Source organism: Phocoena sinus, chromosome X (genome assembly GCF_008692025.1).
Source record: "Phocoena sinus isolate mPhoSin1 chromosome X, mPhoSin1.pri, whole genome shotgun sequence".
NCBI lineage: Eukaryota > Metazoa > Chordata > Mammalia > Artiodactyla > Phocoenidae > Phocoena > Phocoena sinus.
Genome location: NC_045784.1, coordinates 91057258 through 91077833, shown reverse-complemented (window position 1 = coordinate 91077833; position 20576 = coordinate 91057258). Strand labels below are relative to the sequence as shown.

General features: G+C 38.7%; 1 protein-coding gene across 4 annotated transcripts in view; it reads right to left on the bottom strand.

The window, feature by feature from the left end:
* The window catches only part of TBC1D8B (TBC1 domain family member 8B), an 86645-nt gene extending 72725 nt beyond the window's left edge, over positions 1 to 13920 (bottom strand). The window contains exon 1 of one of the 4 annotated variants that reach the window (XM_032619868.1): positions 13631 to 13920. In XM_032619868.1, coding sequence (XP_032475759.1) covers positions 13631 to 13760 — 130 coding nt within the window. In that variant the 5' untranslated portion in view covers positions 13761 to 13920. The remainder of the gene's footprint in view (positions 1 to 13630) is intronic. The other 3 variants (XM_032619870.1, XM_032619869.1, XM_032619871.1) reach the window with 3 other exon arrangements.
* Between the last annotated feature and the right edge of the window lie 6656 nt (positions 13921 to 20576).

Sequence of the window (20576 nt, the reverse complement as noted above, 5' to 3'; positions counted from 1 at the left end):
AAATCTATCACTTTCAGAGTGAAAAAGTGTAAGAAATTGGAGATCTGGCTAAGAGATCAAGGATAAGGTAAGAAAAGTGGAAGTTGGTGAAAGACAAAGAAATAAACATGGGGGCTTCCCTGATGGTGCAGTGGTTGAAAATCTGCCTGCCAATGCAGGGGACACGGGTTCAAGCCCTGGTCTGGGAAGATCCCACATGCCGCGGAGCAACTAGGCCCGTGAGCCACAACTACTGAGTCTGCGCGTCTGGAGCCTGTGCTCCGCAACAAGAGAGGCCGCGACAGTGAGAGGCCCACACACCGCGATGAAGAGTGGCCCCCGCTCACCGCAACTAGAGAAAGCCCTCGCACAGAAACTAGGACCCAACACAGCCAATAAATAAATAAATAAATAAATAATTTTTTTTTTAAGTCTTTTAAAAAAAAGAAATAAACGTGGGAGCTAAACATATGCAGCTGGCTTCTTCAGAGCAATGTAATTGAAATTATTCGGGAAATGGAAAAAAGGAGGATGTTCTCAATTTGAAGATGGGAAAGTGAAAATACTAAAATAGATAAAAGAGTGGTAGTAAAAAACAACCAAAAGAGTTAACTATCTTCAGGTTGAAAAAAATGGAATCAAGTGTATGAATGTCTGTTTATATAAATAAACATGCAATACCTTGACAAAACTGTCAAAATAAAGGAGTTCAAACAAAAGCATTCATTAAACACGGCACTGTTAAAGCTGCTGGATTTGGCTTCCAAGAATTTAAGATCTAAAAAAGCTTTCAAAATTTTTTTTTCAAATTTGCGAGGAAAATCATTTATTTCATGTTTACCACATTTTAAATAAAAGTAGCTCAAATTCTATTTTCTTCTTTATATATCCTAGAAAAAGCAGTATTAGAAGAATGAGAAAAAGAACAAAGAGGTAAAGAAAAGTTTGGCTCAGCTGAAAGTTAACAGTGGAAGTGTGGATGTGTGAGGAGGTAGAAAGGAAAGGAGAGGCCACAGATAATCATTCCTGAGTAACAATAACAATTAACTCTTTGATAGAAAGTTTGAGACTGGGGACAAAGTGGTCAAAACCACTGGCAGGAAAGGTCATTTTTTTGCAACAGAAATGTTTGCAAGATTATAAGTGCTTTACACTACGTAGAAAGGAAATTGTTCGGTTTTTGTAAGTGCTTTAAATCAGGCAGTTAGTGTAAAATCATGCAACAAATAATTTGGAAGCTAGTGCTAGAATACATTTCTAGTCACTTGGGGAAGTCTTCCAGCGCATTAAGCTATAATCATCATCAAGTCCCTGCAAGTCATTTAGGAATTAATATGTGCCAGTGTCTGGGTTCTAAAAGTACAAGAAAACAAGCAGACAACTTTGGGTTGCCTTTCCATACACACAGAGGTTTATCATCTGACAGCCTGAATATCCAAGGTCATGAATCAGCCTACATATGGGAAGTTCTATAGCAATATTAAATTGGGAACAGAATAGATACGGTCTCTCAGCTGCATGACAGAACAAGAGATTTAAAAATATCAAGAAATTCAAATCATTCTTTGAATGTCTATAACTGAGTAAGGTATCAATGTTCTAGACCCTATTAAAGGTCTATGTGGTTTTGGTAGCATCCTGACATATAAGTAGCAACAAACTTCTTAAGGAAACTCATCACCATAAGTGATGTGAAATACTTTATTAAATGACACAGCAAGATAACAAAAAAAGCAAGGTTCTGTGATTTTAAAAAATAGGCAATTTACAGGTAATGATTATTGTTCATGAACCAGTTATTTGGATGGATAGAGATAGAGCATCACTGATGTCAGAGATGAAAAACACCCTAGCATGTCATGTAGTACAACTACCCATACATTCGTCTGTTCTATGGTATCCCTGATAGAAAGCCTGGCTTTTTCCTGTAAACTCCAGAGTTCTCCCAAGGCAGCCTATTGCATTGGTGGGAATTTCTACTAATTAGAAAGTTATTTCTAAAATATTTTATGGTTGACCCTTGAACAACACAGGGGTTAGGGGAGGTAACCGCCACACAGTCAAAAATCTGCGTATAACTTCATAGTCGGCCCTTCTTATCTGCGGTTCTACATCCTCGGGTTCAACCAACCGCAGATCATGTAGCACTGTTGTATTTACTGGAGAAAAAAACCCCACATATAAGTGGACCTGCACAGTTCAAACCCCATGTTGCTCAAGGGTGAACTGTATATATCCAGATGTTATAATCAGGGCTGGCTTTATGAGCTTGTGGCCTGTCCATTAAGGCCTCATGCTCAGAAGGGCCCTGTGCTTGCTTTAATACGCTACTGTCACCCATCTTAAAATTCTAAATTTTTGAACAAAGAGCCCTGCATTTTCGTTTTGCACTGGGCCACACACATTAGGTAGCCAATCCTGGTTACAGTGGTTATCTCCAGGCAGCAGGATGATGGGTGATCATTATTTTCTTTTTTACACCTACACATATTTTCTGAAATTTTTACAATGAACATTTTTTAACCCTTAAGATAGAAAAATGAAGGTATTTCTTATACACTTAAAAAAAAGAAAAAGGAAGGTCTTTCTTAGGATAAGTAAAATGCTATTCAATACTTCCTTGCAACTTTGGGGTAATACAAAACATATGCTCTATTCAGTATGATGGGTCTTCAAGTATTATTATAGTTACCTTGTCTCCCCTTGCTTATTCTTCTCCTCGCCTACCTTAAAATATACCTAGTTCTTTCACCAGTTTGTTGCATGAGATTGTCTGGAACTCTTATTATTTCTTCTATCATTCTCTTAACACACCTATTTGTCAAAGTCTCTTATGAAATGTGCCACTCAACCTGAATACCAGGTAAGATCTGAACAAATGCAGGCTTTTTATATTGTGGGCTACATGGTTCTATTAATGCCGTCAAAGATCATACCAGCTTTTTCAGTCCCTATGTCATATTATTATCATACTAAGCTTGTGATCAACCAATCCACTGTGATCTTCTTCACAAACATAAGCACCAACCTAGGTATTCTCTGTCCTGTACAGCTGATTTTTTAAAAAACCTAAATGCAGTTTACATTTACCTATGATAACTTTTAGCTCACTGATTTTAACTGAGCCTTCTAACTTGTCCAGTTCTATCTGAATCTTGATTTTACCTTCTATGATAGTGATTCTCAACCCTAACTGCAGATTTGAATCATTTGGAGGACTTTCAAAAACTCCTCAAGCTCGACTTTTAAAATTACTAAAGCCTGGAGATTCTAATTTAATTCATCTGGGACAGGGCCCGGGTATTCTGTTTTTTCCTTAACTTTGTATTATAAAAATTTTCAAAAACAGAATAATAAACTAAAACTTCTATGTGCCCATCACATAACTTCAATAATTATCAACATTTTGCCAATCTTCTATCATTAATCCCTTCTAGAGTATTTTAAAGTAAATCCCAGATATCATATCATTTTACCCATAAATATTCCAGTGTCATTTAGTTTGTTTAAAAGGTTCTCAGTTGAATCTACAGCCAGTGTTGAGAAAACTGATCTATGGTATTAACTGTCCCTTTCCATTTTCAGACACCTGCAAATTTGATAAACATTTCTTTTTTATATTAGGTTAATGATAATGATGAACAAGTAGGACCAAGAGCTGAGTGTTGGAGGAAGGGCCACTATAAAAGAGCCAAAGCTTGAAGATGGTACTCATTATCAATGTGCTAGTTTAGTACACTTTCATTTGACAAGTGGCTCTTTCTGCTTGTAAAGTAGATTGAGGACACTGTGTAAGGCAACACTGCTCTAGCTACAGAAGTCATTAAAATGAACTTCCTAATACAAACAAGATTTAATTTCCATTCTAAGTAAAATGTTAGATTATAATTTGGGGCCATAGAAATGATTACTGGAACTTTATAGTGGATTTTGTATCTTGCCTTAAGTTGCCGTATTTACAAAGTCAAACAAGTACACCTTTACTGAATTTTTTATAATCTCAAGTTCATTAAAAGTTGATGAACAAACTAATTAGTAAAATGACAGCACTCTTAGTAGGAAATACATTCAAATAGGAGAAAGTAGTGTTCTCAGTAGAGGTTGTAGGTTTTCCTGTTTCTACTGCTTTTGCTGCCAGTTCTAAGTCCTTAAAACAAGACTGTGAATGCTTATTTTACAACTATCCAATAGCCACAGCTGACATTTTGAAAGCTGCCAACTTTACACTAAGAGCTTTGGAAAACTGTTAATAAAAATAACTCTTTTGTCCTGTTTTCTCTCTCCCTTCATTTTTTTAAAGACATTTACTTGAAAACTAGATATACCTAAGCTCTCCTTTCCTTCCCTAACTGAAATTTTTGTTTCATTAAAGGATTTAGAATTTTTTAAAGGTAAGTAACTGATGACATAAATGGCAGATTACAGTGTCAAGGGGATAAAAAAGCATAAATGAACTATTAATCGAATCCAGCTATACTTCTAAAGATTAAAACATGGAGAAATATGAGAATTGTTACCATCTTTATTTACAGCACCTTAATACACTTCAAGACTTATGCATCACTGTACAAAATGAGTAGCCCTCAGAAAATTTTTAAAAATACAACATCTGAATTCCCAGGTGCAAAGCAAAAAGCACGTGTGGCAGCAAATGAAAACTCATACATAGTACAGTGCTTTAAAATCATTATTTAAAAGAACTAAAGCTGGCCCCATGATTTTGGTTAGTTTAAAACAAGAGAAGAACTAATGATTAAAACTTCACTTTTTTATACTGGAGTGAGAGAGGAAAAAACAAGACCATCTAGGCGGGAATTGAAATGGCAGTGGAGACAAAAAACAACAAAGGTTTAATTCTCAGGTCCCTTTGATATTCTCTCTCTGGTTTTCCGGGTTTTCCTCTTCTATAGATGAGGACATTGCTCTTCAACAACCTTTCTGGTTGCTAAGGGCACTGTATCTTGAGTCTCATATTTTCAACCACAAATAAATGAATCTGGAGTACTTGCTGTGTCCCCAACAACTGCCATCTTTTGCTTTTTCACTACCATATTATTCCTCCCACTTAGAATGTCCTCCCCAGTTCTCTCTACCAAACCACAGCCCAGATATTGTTGGTGCTGAGAGATGGCTGATTTAATTTTAAAAAACAATCCAAACTGGCTTTTGGCAAGTTGCTCCACAGATGTCACACTGGGATTCTGCCACCAGAATACCACCTATTGTTATTAATCACTGCTTTTAGGAAATCTTTGTATCATTTAACAGGACATTAGATAAGCATACTTTACACCAGATCTGGTCCTGGAAAATTGCTTTGGGAGTTTCAAATACTCCTCATGCATGACTATTTATAAGCCACTCAAACCAGGCTGATGTTATTACTGACTACCTCAATAATTACGTTTTTTGCTTGCTTACTTGTTTATTGTTTGTCTGTCCCACCAGATTATAAAGTCTGTGGGGGTAGAAACTATTTCTGTTTTATTCATCACTGTATACCCAATACCCAGGACAGCAGCCAGCTACTACCCATTTCTCTGCTTCCCTTCACAGTGAAATTCCCAGACAGAATTATGTATATTCACTCTGCTCCCAAAAACCTGCTTGGCTCATATACTCTAGTCCCTCTGGTCGCTGCGCATAGGTTACCTTAAAGAAGTGTTCCTACACCAAATTTATCTAAAATACCAATCCCCTCCCCTCTCTATTACTATACCTTACTTTATTTTTCTTCATATCCTTTACTGCCACCAGCCATATATTATTTGTTTATTTGCCTCCCTCAACTAAAATGTTAGTCCCATGAGAATGGGGATTTTGCTCTGCTCACTGCTGTTATCTCTAGCACCTAAAACAGTGCTTGATTTTTAGAAGACACTAGGTAATTATCTGTTGAATGAATGTATCTTGTAACATCACATTTAGGATTTACTCTTACCTGTCGTGCTCATATGACAGCAGCAAAAGGTGAAAAACTGGGCAGATTTTCTAACATCAAGGTAATATAAAATCCATGTCATAGCTGTACAGCAACATGGTAAACTTTATAGTGCCCTTTATTTTACTAATTTTTAGCTTACTTTACATCTATACTCCTTCCACAACTGTCCACCAGAAACACGGGCTCTCACCAGCTGAATCATTATTTCTTCTTCAAGTATTATGTTTTGAAAACTGTAACTAAGATAACTAAAGTTATACATACTCTTCAATACCACTAAGACAAGTGATGCTTATACTTGGATCTACAGAAGCACTGTTTGAGAACTTCTGGGTTTGGGGAAATTGTAGGTCAAAAAGAAATTCTGTCCTGCTATTTTATTCTAATTGCTGTATATTATTTTGATTAAAAACCATAGATGCAGGAATTCCCTAGTGGTCCAGTGGTTATTACTCTGCGCTCTCACCGCCGAGGGCCTGGGTTCAATCCCTGGTTGGGGAACTAAGATCCCAGAAGCCATGCGGCCAAAAAACCACCCAAAAAACCATACATGCATAGTCATTATCATATCAAAATTCTTGAGTGATTAACTATCAGTGTTTTGATTTTGTAGTGATATCACTGCATATTGTATATACTCAAAGTTACTACTCCAAATCAATTTCTATATACAACATGGGAAAAGTAATTACTAGGGAAAATGGTACAAATACAGATCCTCATTTGGTCTTCGGGTAAAGAAAATGGCACTTAACATCTCGTACCTTCATTAATAGATAAATGAACTTCAAATGTCTATATAGTTGCTCGAAGGTTTCAAAACTCATTTGACTCACATAACAATGCCATGAGATAGGGAAAATAAGTTTTGTTCCCATTTTACAAATGACAAAACAAAGCCTTTGTAAAACAATTACAACTGAATAGACACATAAAAATATTAAAGAAACAGGGAAGATAAAGGAAGCAGGGTGAATGGGGTAAGTGGAATCACTGGACTAGGTGGTGTATTCAAGCATTTGTGGATTTTAGCTTGTAGTTGACTTATTTTTTAAAATCTCATAGGGTAACCCCTGGGGAGGGCAAATCACACTGTGCTCAGTTCCCTCCCTGGGACATTTTGATACAGGTGAAATCAAGTAACACATTACCTTTAAAGATCTCTTTGAATGATACAATAAAGAACAACTCTGTAGGTTTTGAAAAATGAAGGATGGTCAGTATCAACACTTTTAAGTCTTGATTCTCTTTTCATTAGAACGACATCTACTTGACAGCAAATATTGATTTCCTACTTACATTATAAATCTCCAATATCTTAACAAAAAAGAAGAAAAGAAAGAAAGAAAAGAAACCAACCTAATTGCATACAATCTACATCATTATTACTTTAACGTAACTCTTGAGGATTGAGGATTCAGGACCCTAAGGTCAACTGGAGTGGTGGTTTCCAGCCTATGCTTAAGGGAGGAAAGACCCCAGCAGCAAGCAGGGGAAGGGAAAGGGAGAGAGAGCAGTGTATTACCAGGTATCTGAAGAAAGGCCCAAAGCTTATAGGTATGCAGTCAACAATCCTTCCAATGGAACAGGATAGAAAGCCCAGAGATAAACCCACACACATATGGTCACCTTACCCTTGATAAAGAAGGCAAAAATATACAATGGAGAAAAGACAGCCTCTTCAATAAGTGGTGCTGGGAAAACTGGACAGCTACATATAAAAGAATGAAATTAGAACACTCCCTAACACCATACACAAAAATAAACTCAAAATGGATTAAAGACCTAAATGTAAGGCCAGAAACTATCAAACTCTTAGAGCAAAACATAGGCAGAACACTCTATGACATAAATAACAGCAAGATCCTTTTTGACCCACCTCCTAGAGAAACGGAAATAAAAATAAACAAATGGGACCTAATGAAACTTAAAAGCTTTTTCACAGCAAAAGGAAACCATAAACAAGACGAAAAGACAACCCTCAGAATTGAAGAAAATATTTCCAAATGAAGCAACTGACAAAGGATTAATCTCCAAAATATACAAGCAGCTCATGATGCTCAATATCAAAAATACAAACAACCCAATCCAAAAATGGGCAGAGACCTAAATAGACATTTCTCCAGCGAAGATATACAGATGGCCAAGAGGCACATGAAGACATGCTCAACATCACTAATCATTAGAGAAATGCAAATCAAAACTACAATGAGGTATCACCTCACACCAGTCAGAATGGCCATCATAAAAAATCTACAAACAATAAATGCTGGAGAGGGTGTGGAGAAAAGGGAACCCTCTCACACTGTTGGCGGGAATGTAAATTGATACAGCCACTATGGAGAACAGTATGGAGGTTCCTTAAAAGACTAAAATAGAACTACCATACGACCCAGCAATCCCACTACTGGGCATATACCCTGAGAAAACCATCATTCAAAAAGAGTCATGTACCACAATGTTCATTGCAGCTCTATTTACAGTAGCCAGGACATGGATGCAACCTAAGTGTCCATCAACAGATGAATAGATAAAGAAGTTGTGGCACATATATACAATGGAATATTACTCAGCCATAAAAAGAAACGAAATTGAATTGTTTGTAGTGAGGTGGATGGACCTAGAGTCTGTCATACAGAGAGAAGTAAGTCAGAAAGAGAAAAACAAGTATCATATGCTAACACATATATATGGAATCTAAAAAAAAAATGGTCATGAAGAACCTAGGGGCAGGACAGGAATAAAGACGCAGACCTACTAGAGAATGGACTTGAGGACACGGGAGGGGGAAGGGTGAGCTGGGACAAAGTGAGAGAGTGGCATGGACATATATACACTACCAAATGTAAAATAGATAGCTAGTGGGAAGCAGCCACATAGCACAGGGAGATCAACTCGGTGCTTTGTGACCACCAGAGGGGTGGGAGGGAGACGCAAGAGGGAGGGGATATGGGGATATATGTATACGTATAACTGATTCACTTTGTTGTACAGCGGAAACTAATACAACATTGTAAAGCAATTATACTCCAATAAAGATGTTAAAAAAATTCAGTTGTAAGCATAATTAATGTTTTAGACAGATAATAATATAGATGTATCCCTACCAAAAAAAATAATAATCCTTCCATTACTACCTAGAAAAATTGGTGACACTGACCATCCTTCATATGTCAAAACCTCCTACAAAGCTGTCCTTTATCATTCTAGGAAATCTTTAAAGGCAATTGTTTGCTTGATTTCACAGGGATCCAGGTTCCTGGGAGGGAAAAAAGGAGCGGAGCATACAGTGTGATTTGCCTCCCTAGGGGTTGCCCTATGGGATTTTCTCTTTAATAAGCCAAAATTATATTTATTAATTTACAGTGTATGTGTGGTGGGGGAGGGTTGATCTTTCCTTATGTAAAATGAAATGTCAAGGCCACCGTTTGTGCACCCTGGTCCCAGTAATGAGGTACCTGGGAGGCCAAAATTTTACCAGATGGTTCCTTTGTGAGCATGGAATGCAGGGATATTTTGCCAAGGAAAACTGAGAACATTTTCAGAGTTTGGTCCTTGAGCTCGGGGTAGGGAAAAAGGAGAGAAAAGCCTTGTATTTTTGAGGGATGGTCATTAACAACTTTTTTAAAAGGCTACCTTATTGTTTTTTATATATGTGTTTATTAATTATGATAACTCACATAGTGATTTATTAAGTTTATATAAATATCATAAAACATTTTGAAATGGAAAGCTCATTTCAAACATTACCATGTTCTAGTTTCTACAGATGGTTTAATTTCAAAGTAATGATGCCAAGATGAAAGAAGAGATAAGGAAACATCCTCCATTTTCATGTTTTATTTCTTAGTCTTGTTCTACATCACAAAAAAAGAGGCCTACTGAGGGAGGCTGTCAATCCAACACACAAGAACCTGCTTACACTGTTCAGATACGGAAGATTCAAGAGCAAAATACTCTCAACAAACTATCTAAATTAAAGCTTCCTAATTGGCAGACCTCCCTAAGTCCCATACACTAGAACACTTAATAGAATGTAGCCCCATAATTTCACTCATGTAGTAGCTCCCATCTGCCAAGCAGAGCAAATTGTTCATTTGTGCTTAATAAGCCAAATATGCATAAATTATTTTTAATTACATAAAGCCAGGTGCTAAATTTAGGTGCCAAAGAAAAGTCATCACACTTATCAGACAGGAGGAACAAGGAATAATGCAAGGTAACTGCAAAAATACAGTTACAGAAGGGTGAATTACTTCTCTAAATGAGAAGTAATAAAGTACAGATCACTTTATCTGAAAAATAATCTTATGTATAACAAAAATTTTCACAAGATATTCCACCCTGCTGTGAACCAGGACAATTAAGTAAGATACAGTCAGGCAAATGGTAAGTAATCTACCAGATATCCACTAGAAGTGTTTCAGAAATTTAGAAAAGGATTTAAGAACTCTAACTTCCAAATTAGTCTCTTGCTAAAACCATCCTAGGGTTCTCTGTTGCTCCAATTCCATTATTAGAATGAAAGAAAAAAAAAAAGAGTCAACTAACTTCACCAAATCCACAGCTAAAGTCATTACATTGCTGGTGCTTATTGCCAATTATCACATGGCCAAGAAATGAAATCTTAAAGAAAGTACAACTATTAACATTTCTAGATGGTCATTATCTTTTCTTCATTAAAAAATATATAAACGAATATCTTAAAGGGGGAGCATGTAACATTGGATTTTAGCAAACAAAATGGACAAAGGCAAGCTTATGCTGGCACACAGTCAAACTCCTGTGAGAGCTAATCCAAATGTGGATTTGTGGTAAAGCACATCAAAGCTTTTGGCTTCACGATTTTAAGTAAGAATACAGTAATCGAGCAGCCATGAAAATCAGCACACTTTTGCTCTGGACCACAAAGAACCAAACGAACCTTAAAAACACCTCTTTGTTCCATTCTGATCCATTTTGTTTAATTTACACGAAATATAGTGGTAGCTCTCATGTGGTAATTTCAAGCATCTTGACAATACAACAGATAAAGCAAACATGCAGAGATAACGAACTAACCACAAAATGGGGCTGTGGCTGTTCTCAACATAAATGTGTGGCAGAAATCTTGGTTTAGGGCTTCCCTGGTGGCGCAGTGGTTAAGAGTCCGCCTGCCAATGCGGGAGACACGGGTTCGAGCCCTGGTCCGGGAAGATCCCACATGCCGCGGAACAACAAAGCCCGTGCGCCACAACTACTGAGCCTGTGCTCTGGAGCCTGCGAGCGATGACTACTGAGCCCGCCTGCTACAACTACCGAAGCCCGCGCACCTAGAGCTGGTGCTCCGCAACAAGAGAAGCCACTGCAATGAGAAGTCCGCGCACCACAAGGAAGAGTAGCCCCCGCTCGCCGCAACTAGAGAAAGCCCACGCGCAGCAACGAAGACCCAACGCAGCCAAAAATAAATAAATTTATTTTTAAAAAAAGAAATCTTGGTTTTATTTCTTCAGATAAACACTCTCTTATTCTAAAGAAATGGGGCTAGAGTAAATGGGAGTGGGTAGGATAGAGATAAGAAACTGGTGCAACTGATCCATGCTCTATGAAAGCATGTCAAAGGAATCCCCTCGAGGTCCAGTGGTTACAACTCCCGAGCTCTCACTGCCGAGGGCCCAGGTTCAACCCCTGGTTGGGGAACTAAGATCCCACAAGCCGCGTGGCAAAAAAAAAAAAAAACTATGTCAAATGAAAAACCAAACACAGAAAGCAAGGAGTGATTATATAAAGAAAATTTGCAACAGTAAAAAAACATTTACTACTACATAACAGTGATTTGATTCTCAAAAAGCTGATTTACTTATTAATTTTCAGGAACACAGTAGTTGTAACAAGTGAAATACATTTCTTTGGTAGATGAGGCCAGGAGTACCAGAAAAATTCTGGTAAAGTAAGATTATGGGGAACCAAAATATTGTGCTGTAACACTGGGCTGGAAAATCTGTTTTAAATATATTCCGATCTGTTCTCAACGGACTCAAGTGGGTGAATTGTCACTGGGTAATTATGACCATTGATTCTCAAGTTTTAATCTAGTAAACATATATATCTAATAAATGGAAAGACTCCTCTGCAAAATAACACTGGTAATTTTTGAGAATGAGAAAACGACAAAATGTGAAATTTAATCAGGCAATTTTTGTTGCCATATTTTCAAGAGAGCTTTTTCAGACGCTGGATAGGATGAATAGGTCATGCAAGATTTTTTTTTAAATGTCCCATAGAACCTCAAAATTCTCTCCACACTGCTGGGGTCTTGGAAAAAAAAAGGAAATAACAGCACATGTTCATCACCATCTTAACAAAACACATTGATTTGGCTCCTGTTAACTTTCATTTTATCCTCTCATCTCTGAGGTAGACACCATTTACCGGAAGAGAAAAAGCAATGTCCCTCCTCCATGAATCTTTACCCCAACCCTTCAGTTATTGTGGTTCTAATTACAATTTTGCCTGGTTTAGTAGTTAACGGGTTATAATTATAATTTGCCTGGTTTGCTGGTTACTTCCCCCAAACCCGACCCTCTGCCAGATTAAGAGCACTTCGAAGGCAGGGAACTGAATGTTAATTATCTTTGTACCCTAGCATTCCATGTGGCACATAGTAGGCGCTTCAGATTGAATAAATGAAAGAATTTGTCGAATGTAATTCAACAGGAGATTAGGATGGGACTAACATGAAGGTTTTGGGACTCTTCCCTCTTCCCGTTCAATCTCGCTGCTGAATTAAGCCTGGTTCATCACTTCAAGGCCACAATATCAAACTAGAAGTTGTCACGATAAAGAGCTCTGGTCTCCCAATGACCAAAAGTTTGCATGCCCCTGCCCAAGACGACAGGTCTCAGACCAAAACTCTTTGGAGGCTTTAAACACTAGACCCAGAGTTCTTGATTTGTAAATCAAAGAAGTGAAGGCAGGATAGATTAGGCGGGAAGAGAAACTTCCGTTTGTTTAACTGGTTTGCTTACAACCTTGGTTTTGAAAGAAAGGGCATTTGTCTCTTTCCTCCAGAGAGAAATGAATTACGAAGGTTACTTTGAGAGGGGATCCCAAGGATTGAAAACTTGAAGACAAAGTGAAAGATGATAAATCCGAGGGTTCAGCAATTCTGAGACCTACCCCTCACCCTCCCCCGCACTCGGACCCTCCCCGACTCCCTAACCTCTCATTTGATGCCTATTCCTCGAGACAGGATTGGAGCTCCTCCCTTTTTCCTCATCATCTCTCCTCCCACACAATTACACCTCCCACCCCCAGCGTGGCTGTTACCGATGGGGGGCAGGGGAGGAGCTGGGAGGCTTGTGAAAAAAGTTAAGTGCACAACTGCGAACTGGCCCGGGTCACCAGACTAAATGCGACCTGCCCACGTCTAACGCTCGTTACCAGCCCCCTCCCCCATGGAAAGCGACAGGGCAGGGGCTTCAGAAGGAATCCCTCCTCCCTTTCCCCGTTCCACCCAAAGATCGACTGCTGGTCCAGGGAGGCGTTCTCAGGATTCAGTGAGGGCGAAGGAAAGGTGGTGGCGGGAGAAGAACCCCAGTACCCCCCCACCCCGCCCAGGGTTTAGGATCGGGCGGCGGGCGGCGACGACTGTGTCCCTCAACACCTTTTAAGTACCAGCGAACACGTCCCAGAGGCGAGGGGGTGAGGGGGATGGCCAAAGCTTACCTGTGAGCCCCCCGCCGCCTTCCTCCCGGTAGCCCCGACGCCGCTGCAGCACGAAGTAATCGTTGGACCTTTCCATCAGCCACAGCTTCAGCGCATTTTTCAGGAGCACTTCCTCGGGCTTCAGCCACATCGCGAAGAACTTTATGCCGCCCGGAAGCAGCGACCCAGATGCCCTCCTCACCTCACCCCTCCACCCGTTTCCTCCCCTCTACTTCTCCCACCAAATCTGCCTCAGGCGGCAGCCGCTCTGGTTCTGCTTTTCCACACTTCCCCCAACCCTCCCTTCCCTCCCACGTAGGCAGCGAGACTGCCAATTCCCTCCCACAGCGCTACCGCCCGACTGGGAAATAGTCCCGTTCCTTTCCCTTCTGGGAGTTGTAGTTTACTCCCCGCTTTTCTGTACTCAAGCACCTGGAGCTCTGGACTACACTTCCCACAATGCACTGGGGAGAGAACTGGGTTGGGGTGCTTTCAAAGCGGGTCCCGCCACCAGTGAAGTGGATTTTGCCCATCGAAAGTTTAAAGCGTTTTCTAGCAAATAAGTGAGCCCGGGTATAGAAGTGTTGTTTCTTCTCATCCTTTTACAGCCAAGGGTGTTAAACTGTCGAAAACAGTTTCCGGAATTTGGGAGTAACGAACGGCCATTCTGGGAAGGAGCAGTAGCTGCAACTAACGTTTAATGAGCTCTTACGTACAAAAGAGATTTCACACAATGTCTCACATAATCCTGGCAGAAGTCTCACGAAGCATATCTCATTCCCCAACTGGCACATAAATAAACAAATGCGCAGTCGGGTTCGGTGACTTATCCAAGGTCACACAGTAAGTGGAGTTTGATACGATCCCTTGTCTGATTGAGAACCTTCCTTAGATTAAGCTCTTTCCTCGTGTACAATAAGAATATAAAATCTCCAGAAGCCACACAGTGTTGTTTACGCAGCGCTCCTCCCTTCCCAGATTTGTTCTATTTAACTGTTGTAATCAGCCACAGAAAATGTCATCCAACTTTGCTTTACTGGATATAAACAATTTATGAGCGATTTTTTTTCTTTCTTAAACTCTTTAAGAAAAAAAAAATCCCTTTCAGGGCAAGCTGCACCTCTTTGTACCTTGACAACGATACGCAGCTGCTTAAACACTAAGGTGAATGAGGTCAGTGGTTTGTGAGACATCATAGTGAGAAATTACTTGAGGGACGTTTTTATTTACTGCGATAACTAAGCCCACCAGAATTAAAGAGTGCACTAAAAGCGAAAACACGTTTATAGGAAGGAAGGAGTTGGGAGGCAGTCTACAAAAAACAAGGGGCTCTTGGCAAGCTATTTTGAGAATGAAGCCTCAAGGATCTGGCTTTTTTTTTTTAAATGGGGTGGGGCACACCCGGATGCCGAGTCATGGAGCCAAAGAATTCTGCCTTGGAGTTGCGTCTGTGTCTTAACCCTCGCAAAATGTGGGCCAGCCCAAAGAAGTCAGGCGTGCGCTACGAGCAGGGATTTTTCTTGGAGGTGAGAAAAAGGTCAATTTGGGATTCTCTCAAACGCAGTCGTTTGTCCGAAGGCAGCTTTCCGGACAGGGTGGGAAGAGGCAGTCTTCCCACAGCCCAAACTGCAATGTATCCTTGGGAAAAGCCATCCTAATTTGGATGTGTATTAAGGAAGATAATTTCTTATCTTCCTGGTGAAAGATCAGTAAATGTGGCAAATGTATCTTCCTTCTTTATTTTTACTGATACCTTTCCTTCCCCTTTTTATTTCCTTCCTCATCAAACCACATTCTTTTCCAATATCCTTAAACTTTAAGAGTTGTAGCAAGGGCTGTGCAGAACTGGATGGTTCCTATGCCTCGTTACTGCGCAACTCCATTCAGATACACCCACATGCTCCCTGTTATAGAATCGGACCCGCTTTTGGCTTAGAGCGGGGGGCATTTAGCGAGCTCCCACTGTAGTAAAACATTTCACTGATTATGTAAATAAACACTTTTTAAATTACTCCTGCGATATAAAGTTTTGGCTTGGTCATGCACTATATTTCAAGTTTTTACAAATAAAAGTATTTTTCTGAAAGTGCCTTAAAAAGCAGAGCATGTCACTCTATTCGATTGTTTATGTTAATGTACATTGTTTTTAGGGACGAAGGACAGGAATTACAAACTGCCATGGATATCGCTGCTGGTACTGTGCTGGTAATATCTATCTATATCTATCTATGACTGTATATACGGATAGTCATTTAACCCTCATTAATAAGTTTGTACATTTTTTACAACCTTAATTTGCAGATGAACAGGAGGCTCAGAGAAGTTAAGTAACTTGCCTAAGATCACATAACTAAATAAACGGCAGAGCTGGGATTTGAACCTGGATTTGTCTGACTACAAACCATGACATATCGTTTATAGCTACCTCAAGGCAACATGTCCAAAGCCAAATTTATTTTTCTAATATCCTCCCTGCCCAAAGTTGTTTCTTCTACCAGCTTCTCATAGTTCAGAGCACCACTGTTTACCAACATGCTCAAGCTAAGAACCTTGGAATAGTCTTTTATTTCCTACATTTAAAAAAATGAAGTATAGTTAATTTACAATATTGTGTTAGTTTCAGGTGTACAGCAGATTCAGTTATACATATATAATTTTCCATTATAGGTTCTTACAAGATATTGAACATTGTTCCCTGTGTTACACAGTAAATACTTGTTGCTTATCTATTTAATATATAGTAGTGTGTACCTGTTATCCCCACACACCTAATTTATCTGCCCCCCTTTCCCCTTTAGGAAGTTTGTTTTCTATGTCTGTGAATCTGTTTCTGTTTTGTAAATAGATTCATTTGTATTTTATAGAGTCCACATACAAGTAATATCATATAATATTTGTCTTTGTCTGACTTCACTTAGTATGATATTCTCTAGGTCCATCCATGTTGCTGCAAATGGCATTATTTCATTCTTTTTTTTTCCTTTTGATTTTTATTTACATCTTTATTGGAGTATAATTGCTTTACAATGGTGTCTTAGTTTCTGCTTTATAACAAAGTGAATCAGTTATACATATACATATGTTCCCATATCTCTTCCCTCTTGAGTCTCCCTCCCTCCCACCCTCCCTATCCCACCCCTCCAGGCGGTCACAAAGCACAGAGCTGATCCCCCTGTGCTATGCGGCTGCTTCCCACTAGCTATCTACCTTACGCTTGGTACTGTATATATGTCCATGCCTCTCTCTCGCGCTTTGTCACAGCTCACCCTTCCCCCTCCCCATATCCTCAAGTCCATTCTCTAGTAGGTCTGTGTCTTTATTCCTGTCTTACCCCTAGGTTCTTCATGACATTTTTTTTCTTAAATTCCATATATATGTGTTAGCATACGGTATTTGTCTCTCTCTTTCTGATTTACTTCACTCTGTATGACAGACTCTAGGTCTATCCACCTCATTACAAATAGCTCAATTTCATTTCTTTTTATGGCTGAGTAATATTCCATTGTATATATGTGCCACATCTTCTTTATCCATTCATCTGTCGATGGACACTTAGGTTGTTTCCATCTCCGGGCTATTGTAAATAGAGCTGCAATGAACGTTTTGGTACATGACTCGTTTTGAATTATGGTTTTCTCAGGGTATATGCCCAGTAGTGGGATTGCTGGGTCATATGGTAGTTCTATTTGTAGTTTTTTAAGGAACCTCCATACTGTTCTCCATAGTGGCTGTACCAATTCATTCCCACAAGCAGTGCAAGAGTGTTCCCTTTTCTCCACTCCCTCTCCAGCATTTACTGTTTGTAGATTTTTTGATGATGGTCATTCTGACTGGTGTGAGATGATATCTCACTGTAGTTTTGATTTGCATTTCTCTAATGATTAATGATGTTGAGCATCCTTTCATGTATTTGTTGGCAGTCTGTATATCTTCTTTGGAGAAACGTCTATTTAGGTCTTCTGCCCATTTTTGGATTGCGCTGGCTGGGTAATATTCCATTGTATATATATACTACACCTTCTTTATCCATTCATCTGTTGATGGACACCTAGGTTGCTTCCGCATCTTGGCTATTGTAAATAGTGCTGCTATGAACATTGGGGTGCATGTAAGGAACCTTGGAATAGGCTTTTTTTAAATTAACTTTTATTGGAGTATGGTTGCTTTACAATCAACCATATGGTTGCTGTGTTATGGAATAGTCTTAAACATCTTACTCTCACCACCTCCACTGTCACACACACACACACACACACACACACACACACACACACACACACACCCCTCTACGTTTTTTTTCAAAAGTCCATCCCATCCTCCTATTATCACTTCAGATAAGCCTCACATCACTTTCCTGCGGCACTATAATAATAGCTTCCCAATTCATCTGTCTACTCCCATGCTTGTTTTCTGATTTATCCAAGCCACGTATTTATGGACACAATGATATACCACGCAGAGATGAATAATACCTCATTTATCCAGAGGTCAGTCTTCCAGCTGACTCAGCCTTCTAAATCATAGTCTCAAACACCTACGTGAAAAGGTACTAGGAAACCCCAAATCGCAACTCCAAACCTGTGCCATGGAAAGGCTGAGGCTGTCACTCAAGATTCCACTGGACTCTTCATTATTTTTTTTTCCCACTGGATTCTTATTTGAAATGAATTTCACAAGCTTAGTTGATATTTTACAGTCTGCAGCAGGCTTAGGAGCAGTAAGATTCTAGAGGAGAGCCATATAAAGCTGTAGTACTCAAAATACAGACTCTGGACCGGCAACATCTGCATCACCCAGGAGCTTGCTAGAAATTCAGAATCTCAGAAACCTATTCCAGACCTTAGAATCAGAGTGTGCCATTTTAACAAGATCCCCAGGTAATTTGTAGGCACATTAAAGTTTTAGATGCACTAATTGAAAGCAAATTAGATATTTGAAAATCTAACTTCACAACAAATTGGGGGTAATCATGTTTCCATTAAGAGCTAATAGGCATCTTTTAAAAAATAAGCTCTATTAATGAATTTTGGATGACTGAATTGCTTTTTTTAAAGTTTCTATCGGGACATGCCTATTAAAATTTTCTAAGGCAGTGGTTCAGAACTGGGATGTTAGTTGGAAGAGAAATTGCCACTAACTATACATGCTAAACTCAATTTATATATACTACTACTCTAACCATCAAAAATGGTATGTCCATAAGTGTCTCACATTCATGAGATTGTATGTTTCTGGAGGAAAAAAAGTTAAGAACTAGTGAGTAGTGGTTTTCAAACTTTTCACCGAATTGCCTCTAAGGTAGAAGATAATGAACATTTTTCTCTGGTGGTCAAAGTGCCCCCCATAATAATGAACTTCTTTTAAGTTCATTACATTAAGTAGTATGTAAATTTTATATTGTTTAATATGTTTAAAGATATTTTAAAAATCTACTCCAAACAGAAGATACAATGAGTAAGGAAAATTTTTATAACCTAAGGTGATAAAGTTGATCCAGATATTATAGAACATAACTAAAATATTTAGTAAATGAACCAAAACCAGAGGGAGGGAGGAAAAGAATTGTTCCTAGCATTCCAGTTGTATTTTTAAGTGTATTTTTACTGATTTACCTGGGAACCATGTGTATTCTTACTTATAAGATAATACAACCTGACTTCTACTAAACCTACAAATGAACTCTCAGAAAACCCCTCCTTCTTAAGTTGGAGACTACCTATACATACGAATACATCTACTGCCACTGTTAAAGGAATCAGCTTATATTTTGACCATGTGAAAATAATAAAGTCTATTGCTCCAAATCTTTTTTCTTATCAAAAGATAATACCAGGAAGAAAGTTCACAAGTGACATGTAATTCCTCTCCTTTGCATATACCCAAGAGAACTGAAAGCATACATCTACACAAAGACTTGTACATGAATGTTCATAGCAGCGTTATCCATAATGGCCAAAAAGTGGTAACGATCTGAGTGTTCGTTAACTGATGAATGGATAACCAAATATGGAATACCCGTACAATGGAATATTATTCAGCAATGAAAAAGAATGAAGTACTGTTGCATGCTTCAACATGGATGAACCTTGAAAATATTATGCCAAGTGGAAGAAGCCAGTCACAAAAGGCCATATCTTGTATGATTCCATTTAAATGTAATGTCCAGAATAGGCAAATCCATAGAGACAGAAAGCTGATTGGTGGTTGCCTGGGGCTAGGAATGGGAGCAGAAACTGAGTGCAAATGGATATGAGGGGACCTTCTGGGGAGATGAAATGTTCTCAATTTGATTGTGGTGATAATAATCGCACAACTCTATATACATTTGTGAGGCATCTTGGAACCATACATTTACAATGGGTAAATTTTTGGTATATAAATTATATGTCAATACAGCTATTAAAAATTTAAAAAGTTATAAATGCCTCCCCAGAAGAAACCCCACAAAGCTTGAAATGGTTAATTTTCTAAGAATATAGGCCAACTTTATTGTGTGGCATCACACACACGTACATTTGGCATATTGCCACAGAAGACTGGTTTGATAATCATGGTTCTGAAGTGTTACAAGCAACTGTTTATTCTTAACATGTTTGGCAAAATAAAGAGATTCATTTAACTCATTAACAGCATCCCAAGAATGATACTGCCAAAGAGAAGGCTGAAGGAAAAGGTAACTTTCAAGCAATGAAACGGCCTTATGTCTTGGGTCGTATAAAGATGGACTGACATCATGGTCTTTTTCTAACCTTATATTATCAGTGGTCAACCTCATTATTTACCTTGCTGACATTTAAATATAATTCATGGTAGGTTCAGTTATATTATAATGGCAGCAGTTCCTCTCTATGTAATGAAATATGTAAATGTAAAGTTTTAGTTTTTATTGATTAAATATATCAATGACCATTTACATTAAACCTTTTTCCCTCCTAAATCCAAGCATATATTAAAAGTTAGCATATGA